At 39.1% G+C, this 13,044-nt stretch overlaps 1 protein-coding gene and 1 long non-coding RNA gene across 3 annotated transcripts in view; both read left to right on the top strand.

Annotated features, from left to right (window-relative positions):
- The window catches only part of LOC132001227 (mitochondrial adenyl nucleotide antiporter SLC25A24), a 50,155-nt gene extending 47,630 nt beyond the window's left edge, over positions 1 to 2,525 (top strand). For both annotated transcript variants that reach the window (XM_059375597.1, XM_059375598.1), the window contains exon 10: positions 429 to 2,525. In XM_059375597.1, coding sequence (XP_059231580.1) covers positions 429 to 613 — 185 coding nt within the window. In that variant the 3' untranslated portion in view covers positions 614 to 2,525. The remainder of the gene's footprint in view (positions 1 to 428) is intronic.
- Positions 2,526 to 4,600: 2,075 nt separating this feature from the next.
- The window catches only part of LOC132001229 (uncharacterized), a 43,882-nt gene continuing 35,438 nt past the window's right edge, over positions 4,601 to 13,044 (top strand). The window contains exons 1-2 of the long non-coding RNA XR_009399561.1: positions 4,601 to 4,742; positions 8,846 to 9,016. This is a non-coding gene — a long non-coding RNA (uncharacterized LOC132001229). The remainder of the gene's footprint in view (positions 4,743 to 8,845; positions 9,017 to 13,044) is intronic.

The raw sequence follows: 13,044 nt of genomic DNA, 5'->3' as shown, positions 1-13,044 counted from the left end.
CTCGAGAAAGTACGTGAACTTTGGAGTCAGAAAGACTATCGGCTCTCAGTTCTCCCCTTACTAGCTAAGTGGACCAGGCCAAGTTTTTCCATCTTTCTAAGCCTCCAATTCCTCATTTATAAAATGGCTATAATACTTACCTCACAGAATTGGTGGATAAGGTAACTAGCCCAGTATCTAACACATGATAATCACTCAACATGTAACCGTTGTTATCATTGTTATTATAATTATGGACCTTACTCTCAGGTGCCGTGCAAGGAGAATTACATAAAGGGGTACTTTCTTGAGCCCCTTGGAATAAATATTATCCTTTCATTATATTCTCACATGTCATTTGGAATCATAATTATGTATGACAGTAATAACAAAGCATGCTTGAATATTAAATTACCCTGGTTTCTTTTCTCTTCTTTTTTTTTTTCTAGCCATGATAGAAGGAAACAAACAGATGAACATGGTTGGCCTCTTTCGACGGATAGTTTCTAAAGAAGGAATCCCAGGACTTTACAGAGGCATCACTCCAAACTTCATGAAGGTGCTCCCTGCTGTGGGCATCAGTTATGTGGTTTATGAAAATATGAAGCAAACTTTAGGAGTATCCCAGAAATGACATGTTGAATTTTTTGCTTTAGCATGATTTTTGAAATTTTCAACAATCTCTGGAGTGACTTTTCCTCCGAGAATTACAAGTGTATAGCAAAAGAAGGCCTTTATTTCTCACCAAAAAAAGGAAGAGCATATCAATGATTATTTCAAACATTTGGACTCAATTTTATATATATATATATATATATATAGAAATGTCAAAAATCATAGTTTTGATAAGCTCATACAATTTTGAAAAGGCCAGAAAAATTGTATTTTATCTTTTCTTATTAGTACCTTTCTATACATCTAGGCCCTGAGTCCTAAATCTGAAAAATGTATTGCTCGAATTAAATATGTTTTATGTGATAATTATAAATCACTAATCTTTATTTTGGTTGGTTCAAGTACATGCCAGTTCCTTAACACTTAAGTGTCTTTTTGTACAAAACAAAATGATCAGAAAAACTTGAAACTTGAGTTGTTTTATGTATTTGGAATGTCTTTATAGACTGCTTAAAATTTCCTTGTAGAACCATTAGTAGAAAATCATTGCATGAAAACATATCTTACAGCAGCCAAATAAGTATAGGGCTTCTATCCTTATCTTTCTTGAAGCTGAATGAGGAAGAACTTAAGTGGCAGAATTCCAGGACATGCAAATACTGTAGTCCATTTAAATTTTGTATAAGGAGGAGTGATGAAATAATATTTATTTCAGCGGGCCCTTTTCCATTTTCCTTGCACGGTTATTTGGTTCCTGGAATGGCACACTGATTGTCAGTATATTACTGTTAAATTATCAACACAAGGCAACTTATTTGAAAGATTCTATTTATTCTGTCATTACTTTGAAAAGCACCAGGAGACAAAACCCTCTTATTTATGTCAGCTTCTTCAGAGCATCTCTCTTTGTCCTTTGTTTCCTACTTGAGTCAGATTCTGTTTTAATCAGGAAAGCTTCTAGGGTGCATTATTAGTAATCTGACATTTCTTAATTACATGGGTAGGTTGATCATGGGTGAATGATATTTTCATTTCCCCCACACTGTTGAATTTGTTTGAGCCTGCAGTTCTCAATTTGGACAGCACAAACCTAGGAGATTAGTACATTTTAGTAGTAGTATATATCAATGTTATATATTAGGTACCTACATTTAAATGAAAGGCCCAAGTTATAAACATATAATTCATATTCCTTCTTGCCCCCAGTTTTAGGAACATGTTATAATATAGAAAATTCATAATATTGATAACATATTTTTTATTTTACTAAAACATTTTTGTAGTCAACCATCTTGTTTTGATTTGTGTGATTAAGACTTAGATATTTATTAGTCAAAGTTGCTCTGTAGCTTTTCAGTTTAGTTCCTAAACTCACGTTTGATTTCTAGTGGTTTCTGTTATAAATTGCCAACATTTTAGTGAAAATCCAGTGATGTAATAGGCACTTACTTTACTTGAACCTACCTCTTATTTTTCCTGAACCGAAGAGAAATGTTGGAGTTGTGTTTATGAAACATTATCCTAAAATACAGTTTTTAATACATTAGTTATGCTTGATAAATGTCTTTTTATTTTTATTATACCTGTGATAAACACAGGACTCTCTTTTTTCTTCAGAGTTGTTTATACTATTGAGTAATCCAGAAATGACAATATTAAGGTACATGATTAGCTTTTCCTTTTTTTACTCATGAGAATTATGAAATGAATGACTAGAATTTCAAGCTACTGAAAAGCAGTCATTGTTTATTATGAACTTAATTTTTTTGCTACTTAACATTGTAAGGTATGAATGTGATTTATCCATGCATCTTGTATCTTTTGAAAAAATCATCTTGTGTCTTTCAAAAAGAGCCCAGAGTTGAAGATGTTTATTTCCGGTATTACTGCATATGTACTTTCCATTTATATTAAAAAAAAAAAAAAAGCTATATATTTGTTTTAAAAATGACTCGTTTCCTCATTTAAAAAAAAAAAAGGCCACAAAAAAAAAAAAAAAGGTCTGTATCTTACAGCTTCTATCCCTGGCAGCAGTTTGAATAATTGTTTTCACATCTGACTCCATATAACCTTCCCAAATATTTTGGCTTTTCCTGAATATCCATAGCAGTTGTCTCTGTCATATATTTTGGCATAAGATGATGTTTTTCCTAACATCCGAATTCCACATTTACTAGTTAGGGTTACACCTCTGGGGGTTCACAGTGTCAGGGTGAATTCAAAATCGTGGGATTTCTTGACACAACTTGGTGGCAAATCAGTTTGTCTGGAAGCCATGGGAAGCAGAGCTAAGTCAGTTTACTGGTAAGTGATTGAACATTTTTTTTTACAATGCAGATTACAGGGGCGCCTGGGTGGCTCAGTGGGTTAATGCCTCTGCCTTCAGCTCAGGATATGATCCCAGGGTCCTGGGATGGACCCTGAGTCAAGCTCTCTGCTCAGCAGGGAGCCTTCTTCCCCATACCCCCCACTGCCTCTCCTTCTGTTTGTGATCTCTGTCTGTCAAATAAATAAATAAAATCTTTACAATGCAGATTACAAATCTGATTTTAAAAAAATAAAAATAATACTAAGACTGCAAAAAAATTTCTGCATTCCAACTCAAATGCCAGCCAGACTCCAGGAATAAACATATTATCAGCCATTCTCTGTCTGCTGTATGGGACCCTTTGTTAGAAAAATGCTGCTGGATTTATTTCTCAGTCTTGTTTGCACACCAAGAGAATAACCTTCACGCAAACAGGGATTATATATTACTCTATTTTGTTCTTTGAGCTGTACATCAGGACACATATAAAAGTGTGGTGTGGTTTTCCTCTCCCAGATAGTAATTTTACCAGCCCTTTTGTTATGGAGTTTGTTGTTGTGGTTGAGATGTGCACCACAGGAGGGTGCTTTGCTGTATCCCCTTGTTGGGAGGAGAATGGAGTGGACAGAGCTTATTTAGACAGCTCTTGGAGAGCGTGTGCCCTGCCATGGTCCACCTGCTTTCTCCCTCCTGTATAGGACAGAGCTGAGCTGAAGTCCAAGCTGCCCCAGCCTGGACCCACTGGGGCCCTCTGGCCCTGCATGATTGAAGATGCCCATTCACATCCCTGTAACTGGTATGAGACATGATTTTTTTGTTCTTGTGTGTGGGTTTTGTTTCTGTTTGCTGTTTGTTTGTTTTTCAATTTTAATTTTTTTTTTTTTACCAGACATGCATGTTCCCTGGTTGGCAGCAGGCCCCCTGACTGTATACTCAGCTACTCGGCCACAGCCACTGCAACATTGTTTGCTGTGAAAACAGAAGTACCCCAAGCCCAGGCTACTTGGGCATTTATTCTGTAGAAACATATGTGCTGGGACACCTGGGTGGCTCAGTGGGTTAAGCCTCTGCCTTCGGCTCAGGTCATGATCTCAGCGTCCTGGGATCGAGCCCCGCATCGGGCTCTTGCTCAGCAGTGAGCCTGCTTCCCCCTCTCTCTGCCTGCCTCTCTGCCTACTTGTGATCTCTCTCTCTCTCTCTCTCTCTCTGTCAAATAAATAAATAAAATCTTAAAAAAAAAACACACAAATGTGCTCATTTTTCACTTCAGCATTTATTAAACATGTACTTGGTGCCAGACACTTTTAGGGGCTGAAGACAGCACTGAACAAAAGACATAGTGCCTTTCTTTGCAGAGAACCCTAGAGGCAAGAGACAGACAAGACACACAATGAGTAAAATATGTGATATTGCAAAGGGGGTTAAGTGCAGAAGGCAGTGCTGGGGTTGGGACTGTAATTTGAGATAGAGAAGGCCTGACTACAAAGGTGCTATTTGAGTAAAGACCCAGAAGACATACAGGAATGTATGTCTAGGGAGGGCATTCCTGGTAAAAAAAGATGCAGATGCAGGCCTCATGTATGGCTGGAGCAAAGCTGGGCCAGCAAAGGGGGGAGGGTGTGAGCTAAACAGCCCCAGGGCTACCACGAGAGGCATATCAGCTGAGCCCTTCTCTGTTTCTCACTCTCCAGGACTCCAGGACAAGACTTACATGTCTCTCCTTTGCGGGTGGGGCTTTCTCATTGGAAATGCTGGAAGACGGGCCGCTGTTTCTGGTCACCTTCACATCCGTCGCCACAGTTGTCTCCACTGCAGTCTAACACATTGGTCACTTCCCCAGGTACCATGTCTCCTGGCTGCTGTATGCCTCTCCCTCTCCGGGGAGATTTTTAATTTTTTTTTTTTTTTTTTTTTAGAACTTAAAAAAGTAAAGAAATCAAAGACCTTAAAATCTTTCTAGATTATTTTCCTGAGAATTACAGAGAACTTCAATCTCGGCAAACTAGCAAGTTCTCTTCGCATCCTTTCTCTGACCATCCTGTATCTGCCCAGGGTTTATTTGTTTATAATTTTTACAAGTTGTACAATATTGGGAATAGTACTTTTATTTTTTGTTGTTTGATACTGTCCTGCTTTGAATCCACTTCCACAAAGCCAAGATAACAGTAACAAAGAAGTGATCTGTATTTTGTTACTCCTGAAAAAGGCACTGATCTGGCCAGGAGTTTTAAAATATTCTTAAGTACTCTTTCAAACTTAAACTTACCACACACCCTCAGTATTCGTTCATCAGTTATGTTTTCCAAAAGTTCATATTCGTCTCTTTATACAAGTTCTACAAAACAGTAAGGACCATGGACTCATGATGAAATTGGTTAAATTCCAGCCCTATAATCAGTGTGGGCTACAGGTATGCATCAATCATACCCCACAAGAGGTCCACACATGACTCTTAGTGCACCAAATGGGTTGTGCAGAAAACATGACATTTCCTAATTTTCTTTGTATTAGCTTAAATGCATCTGGAAGCTTCTTCACCACACAGTGTTGTGCCTGGGGTCTTGGTCCTTCTGGGTCATGGTCTGCATCTGTGCCATGCTTGGCATGGGTGTAGATGGGAACACATGGGCCATCTGTACTTGGTGTCCAGCATTTCCATTCTGAAGGGCTAAGAAGTCAAATGTAAATCTCTCTTAACCCCGGGACCCACCAATCTTTATCTCTTTCCCATCCTCTGAGTTTACCTCTTTTTCTCTTTGGTCTTAAAAGCATTCGTCTTGGGGTGCCTGGGTGGCTTGGTGGGCAAAAGCTTCTGCTTTCGGCTCAGGTCTTGATCTCAAGGTTCTGGGATCAAGCCCTACCTCGGGCTCTCAGGAGGCCTACTTCTCCCTCTCTCTCTGCCTGCCTCTCTGCCTACTTGTGATCTCTCTCTCTATTTATTTATTCAAATAAATAAATAAATAATCTTTAAAAAAAATAAAAAGGTATTTGTCTTTATACCCCCTGGGGCTCCTAGCATCCTTTCTGTAGGTAATTTAGATGTTTGCAGAAGACACAAGAGACTAATCAAAGTGACTTCTGTTTTCTGCTTTTAAAACTCACGCAAGGAGGGGCGTCTTGGTGGCTCAGTCAGTTGGGCATCTGACTCTTGTTTTGGCTCAGGTTGTGATCTCGGGGTCGTGGAATGGAGCCCCAAGCTGGGCTCTGCCCTCAGCATGGAATCTGCCTGTCTCTCTCCCTCCTCCCTTCTGCTCACATGCACCCATGCTCTCTCTTTAACAAATGAAATCTTTTAAAAAATTAAAATAAATAAAAATTACTCAGGAAAGAAATGCTAAAGACTCACCTCCTTGCCTGAAGTGAGATGAAAGGGAACATATAGGGGAATAGAAACAGGTTAATATTTCCCTAGGTTATCCTGCTATCCGGCTCTCTAACTCCCTCTTGTCCCTTGGCCCTCTCTCTCAGGAGTAAGCCTCCTTATTCTATGGGGCAGGGGCTCTGTACAGGTGAGACACCACATTGTTCCACCTACTAAATCTCTAAATCCTTACAACTTTATTGATATATGGCAATGTAGCTTCATAGCCAGACAGTTCAACAATGTCCAAATGGAAAAGTCAGCATTGTCACTGAGAGTCAACACTTTCCAAGGGCTTGGGACGAGATAGGAAAGACAGGGAAAAATTAGTCGTAATGGGGAAAAGAATAACTTGGAGTCTAGAACTGTTTCTGAATCTCTTGTTTTGGATAACATAGGGAATACAGATGATAAGGTGCAAGCGTAGGTAGTATTAATGAGTCAGGTACTTGAGAATTTTACAGTAGAAGAATCTGGAAGAAAACCAAAGGTGAGGAAGAATTTTTAAAGCCTATTCACTTGTGATCTCTGTTGTTCTAATATTGTTCCTGTCCTACTTTACTATTTGTTAAGATACTCTTCCTGGAAAGATATGAGAAAAGCTTCTGTAAGGTAATAAAACTGTTAAGGAGAGGAAAGAATAGACAATTGATGAATTTTGCTGTAGCTTGAAAATTTTGCCTTTTTTATCTGCATGTGACTAATAGAAATGTATGATTATTCTTTTAGAGAATTTTGGCCAGAGATTATGGGAGACTTTCCCCTCTATACCAAGCCTTAATAATTCACTTATTCTTCATATAAGGCATGAGCAAAAGATTCAGAACATCAAGAGACATACACTGGTCAAAACGGTTATTCAGCAAAGTTTTAATTTTTTTTAAGGATTTTACTTATTTATTTGAAAGAGAGAGAGTGAGTACGAGCAGGGGGAGGGGCAGAGGGTGAAGAGACTCCTGACTGAGCAGGAAGCCAGATGGGGGGACCTGCCAGGACCCTGGGATCATGACCTGACCCAAAGGCACACACTTAATTTACTGAGCCACTCAGGCACCCCCTATTTTTTTTTTTCATGGTACTATTAACTAATAATCAGATGGTAATTGCTGGTGAGGTATTCCCTCCGCTTTTCAGAATTCCCCACGGTGGACTTCCCCTTGGAGGAAACCTGGGCAAAAGGAGCATGAGAGTTGGCTTTGGTACAACTCTGTGGACAGGCCTTTAGGGTAAGAAGCGAACTGACATCCTTGTTTATAACTAGTAATTGCTCATGATGTTATTCAATTACAGATTTGTCTATTTGGGGCACCAGGAACCATAAATATGGTTCTCCAATACAGGCATTGCAAGTATCAACCACGCATAATTTCTGAGAGGAGAGAGAGGGAAAGAGAGAATAGATTTATGACTTTTGCATTCCATTTCATGCTTTCTCTTGTTGAACTGCATAAATTATCTTTTTGGAAATAAATAGCACAGGCTTTGGGAACAGTAATACAATCAAGCTCATCCGTTTCTGGATTAATGGATAGTCACGTGACAAATGGCCAAGAACCTCATCCCAGAAGTCGTATTTTCCAAGGATTTCTTGCCATAGTCTACCCTTTGCTTGCCTGACTGCAAACAGAGGACTTACACAGTTCTAAGTTTCTATCATCCGACGCAAAATGAAATAGGAAGGCTGTTTTTTGCCTCTTGTGGCAATAGCACAGGACCAGTGAAATAATGACACTTGGCTTACAACAGCAAGTCTTTGAAGGTGCTGGTCATGGGACTTTTTCCCACAGCAGCCTAGTGACCTCCATTTAAAAAGTATAAACTGGGGGCACCTGGGTGGCTCAGTCACTTAAGCATCTGCCTTTGGCTCAGGTCATGATCCTAGAGTCCTGTGTTGGAGCCCTGCTCAATGGGGAGTCTGCTTCTCCCTCTGCCTGCTGCTTTCCCCTGCTTGTGCTCGCTCTCTTTCTTTCTCTCTGTCAAATAAATAAAATCTTTAAAAAAGTATAAATTGTTTAAACCCATTTTTAAATTTAATTTTCAACACCATGGTCTACTTTGTATTAGTTTTTCACATAGCCCCAAATAAGATTGTTAAATTTCAGTTGATCTAGATTATGATGACATGCAAACTGAGGTCGAGCCAAGTTTACCTCGGCCAGGTGGGTCCAAAGATTCTACTCCTGACTCACATAAATTTTAATTCAAATACTATATGTTCCTTCTGAGAGGTATCATTTTTTTTTTCTTCCATACAATAGACTTGGTGCTTCTAATTGGAGGAAGGGACTGTCTCTGCATCCTTTGCTGACTGCGTCTCTCACGGGTATACTGACAGCTTTGGTTGGGTAAATTAAATGCACGTACATAATTGCCAATATACTGTTAGAATGCACTGTCCAGGCTCCCCCCACTGTCAGAAGTCAGCCACTGCAGTGCATATTTCCGTTTAGAGCAAAGGCAGGTATTTTTATTGAACCAGGACTTCCAAAGTGAGCCAAGAATTATGTAAATCAGGCTGATTCCATATGGAATATATGCATAGTAAGCGTCCCCTTAGCAATCTGTGGTTTCGCTTTCCGCAGTTTCGGTGGTGGTGCGGTCGGTGGTGGTCCACGAGCAGACGACCCTCTTTCTGACGAATCATACGAAGGTCAATAAGTAGTCTAACTCTGCGCCGTCGCAATGCCTACGTCATTCACCGTGCTTCATCGGGGTGTGTAGGGATTTTCTTCTCTCCCGTCGCTGCAAGCAGGGTGAGTGTAGTCCGATACTTTCATAGAGGCCACATTCACATAACTTTTGTTACAGTATACTGTTATAATTGTCCTAATTTATTATTAGTTAATGTCTTACTGTGCCTAAACTATACATTAAACTTTATCACACGTACGTATTACAGATAAGATGAAAAAAAAAAAAACCAGTATAAAGAGGGTTCCGTATGATCCCGGCATCCACTGAGGGTCTTGGAACATATTCCTTGTGGGCAAGGGGGACCTACTATCATGCAGATTAATGAGGATGTTATAAATGGAATTGCTTTGAAGAAAAAAAGTGAACTGATATTTATAGGAATCACATTTAGACATTGTAACTTCTTGAGCAGGTCTTAGACCCAGTTGAGTCTTGTAAGTAACATTTTTTACACAATCTGATTGGTGTATAATTGAGATACAATAAACTGCACATATTTAAAATGTATAATTTGATGAGTTTTGACATATGTATATCCCTATAAATACAATCCAGGCGATGAGCATACCATGAGCCTTAAAAGTTTCCTCCTCCACTAGGAAACTGTTGATCTTCCTTCTCGCCATCACTATAGATTAGCTTGCGTTTTATAAATTTCACATAAATGTCTGGCTTCTTTGACTGCACACTGGTTCCTCTGTGTTGCTGCAAGTCCATTTCTTTTTCTTGCTGAGCAGTGTTCCATTGTAGGGATATTCTACAGTTTGTTGATGGACACTGACCTGTTGATGGATGTTAGAGCAGTGTCCAGCTATTACAATAAAGCTGCTATGAACATTGATGTACAAACTTTTTTGGACATATGTTTTTATTTCTCTTGGGTAAATACCTGGGGGTGGCATGACTGGATCATCTGGTAGCATATGTTTAACTTTTTCATAAATTGCCAAACTGCTTACCAAAGTTTCTCTACTATTTTATATTCCCATCAGTGAGAGTTGTAGTTACTCCACATTCTTTTTTTAAGATTTTATTTATTTATTTGACAGGGAGAGTGCAAGAGAGAGCACGAGAAGGGGGAAGAGGAAGCCTATGACATCTGCTGAGCAGGGAGCAGGATGTAGGGGTGGAGCCCAGGACCTGAGTTCATGATCTGAGCCAAAGGCAGACGCTTAACTGACCCGCCCCTCCCCACCCCCCAGGTGTGCTGTTACTTCACATTCTTGACTTGTGGCCAGTCTTAAAATTTTAACCCTTCTAGTAGGAGTAGTGCCATCTTCTTGTGGTATTAATTTAAAATTTCCATAATGATAATGATGTTGAGCGTTTTCTTAGGCATTTTTTTTTTTTGGCCACTAATTTTTTTTCCACTGTGTTTATGGGTATATACCTAAGTCAAAACTTAAGAAACTCTTGTTTCATTTTTTTGAAGTATTTCTTCAGGTCTTTTGACCATTTTAAAAAATTGTTTCCTTATTACTGAAGAGTGAGAGTTCCTTATATATTCTTCATAAAAGTCCTTTATTAGATATATATGTTTGCCAATATTTCCTCCCACTCTGATGCTTGTCTTTTCATTTCCATAGCTGTGGCTTTGGAGAACAGTTTCTGATTTTGATGTAGTCTGGTTTATCAATTTGTTCAGTTTTAAATTTTGATATAATCCAATTTATTAATTTGTTCTTTATGAATAATAGTATTGTATCCAAGAAACCTTTGCTTAAACTAAAGTCACAAAATTTTTCCATTGTGTTGCTTCTAGAAGCTTTGTAGTTTAAAGGTCTTTAAATTTGGGTCTATGACCTGTTTGGGGTTAATTTTTTAATATATGGTGCAAGGTACGGTTTAAAGTTCATGGTTTTGCAAATGGATATTCAGTTGTTCTCATGCCATTTGTTGAAAGAACCATTTTTTCTTTACTGACTAGCTTTTGTACCTTGTTGAAAATTACTTGTTCATAGAGATGTGCTTCTATTGTTGGACCCTCTTCTGTTCTGTTGATCTACTTGTGTATTTTAAGTCAGCATGACACTGTTTTTGTTACCATGGCTTTGTACGTCTTGAAATCAAGTACAGCAGATCATCCAACATTATTCTTCTTTTTCAAGGTTGATTTGGCTGTTTTAGGTCCCTTGCATTTCTATAAGAAATTTGGAATTAGCTTCTCAATATCTACAATAAAGCCTGTGGAAAATTTGATTGGGTATTATATGGAATGTATAGATTAATTTGGGGAGAAATTACATTTTTTGACCCATGAAAAAGGCATACCTTTCCATGTATTAATTTTAAAAACCTCTCAGTAGTGTTTTGTAGTTTGATAGCAGTATGTACGAAACCAACAAAAATCCATAACATAGCCAAAAAACACCATACTTTACAGATGTTTTACTTTTATAATCTTTAAAACTGTAAAAAGCAATATGAGATTATATAAGAAATTAGAAAAGCCAGAAACAATCTTAAAAGCTTCTGAGGCAGTCAGGGAGACACAGATCATCTGCAAAGGAATAAGAAACATCAGATTTTGGAACTGTAACCCTAGAAAGTAGAAAAGTGACTTTTAACTTAGAATTAAAAGCATTAATTTACTAAGCTAAAGATAAGAAAAATCAATGCCCAAAGTAAAAGGAAATTTACTTCCCACACAGCTCTTTAGGATATATTCAAGCAAAGTGAGAATACCAAGAAAAAAGAGGGAATGGAATACAGACAACAGTGGCTCCATCTTGGGAAAGCAATACCGGGGGCTCTCAAGCTGGCAGCAGGTGGAGAGAAGGACTCCAGAATGGAGCAGGTTGATGGAGGGCTTGCAGAGAGACCCTATAGAGAACTAGGGGCTCAAAAGAGTACTTGATCCCTGAGTGGCACAAGAGGTCAGGGGGAAATGTCAATATAAAATAAAAGCAAACAAAAGAAGCAAGAATTAGTAGTTAGAATTTCAGGAAACATAAAAAAAAGCTCAAATACAAAGGAAATGTAATGATAGAGAACATTAGCTCTACAGTGAAAAATACTGTACCAACTCATCTGTATGCTTTTAGAATCTATAGGCTGAGCGTTTGGGACTTAAATAGAGCTATCGAATAAGGTAAATGAGAAAGCAAATATAATCAGAAGCAGAGAGGTTGGAGAGAGGAGGAGGGGCTCAAGGGAAATATGGGGGACCTAAAGTCTTCATGTTTGAGGATGCTGCTTAGTGTGGATGGAAACAAAAAAGAAAGCTGTTAGTATATCCTCTAAGTGACTTAGGTTTCCAAGGAAGGACTAAAAATGATGAATCGGAATGATGGGAAGGGGAGGTGGCTGTGTGCTAGGGACGTGCCCATTTAGGTAAGATGGCCTTATTGGGTGCCAACAGTGCCCTGCCCGGATACCTGACCCTGACCACAACTGCATACAGTGGCCCTGTGTCCAGTTAGGCTTCTGCATTTCTTTGCTTTGGAGTTCCTCCTGCCGCTGGAGCTCACTTGGCTGCCCATTTGACAAGAGTAGCTCTAAACTGCTGATACTGCGCACAGTTTTTCACTGGCTCCCATTTCTGCACTGGGCTCTAACTCTAGGTTCCTGTAGTGGCAGCTGGTTTGATGCCTACCCTTTCCTGGCTTCCTTCCCTGCCTCATTGTATTTCCCCATCCTGTCCAGGAATACCTTACCTTGTGGTATACTTCAGAGGGAACACAAACTGAAATAGTCCACTACCAATAGATCTGGTCATAGCAGCAAACACATTTTATTTTGAGATTACGGAGAGACATAGCAAAAGAAGCATTTAACAAACCAACAAGTAGTTACTTCTAAGGAATAGGACTATAGAAGGAAGGGATAGAACAGGGGACTGATGCCTTCAAATAGGTACCTATCCATGTGCTACTTTATTTTTTGTCAGGAAGTAGGATGTATTGGTGGGCATGGATAGGGAGGGGGCAGTGCCAAGGTTCTTGTGAGTGCAGAGCCCTCCATTTGTCCAAGGGGCCACAATTAAGGATGTATTTGACCCTGCAGCCATCTGGGATGAGCCGCTTTTCAGCTACCATGTCTTCAAATTCATCCTCATTAAACTTAGTAAAGCCCCACTTCTTGGAGA

The sequence above is a fragment of the Mustela nigripes genome, chromosome 14 (genome assembly GCF_022355385.1).
Source record: "Mustela nigripes isolate SB6536 chromosome 14, MUSNIG.SB6536, whole genome shotgun sequence".
NCBI classification, from domain to species: domain Eukaryota; kingdom Metazoa; phylum Chordata; class Mammalia; order Carnivora; family Mustelidae; genus Mustela; species Mustela nigripes.
This window is presented reverse-complemented; position numbering and strand designations above follow the sequence as displayed.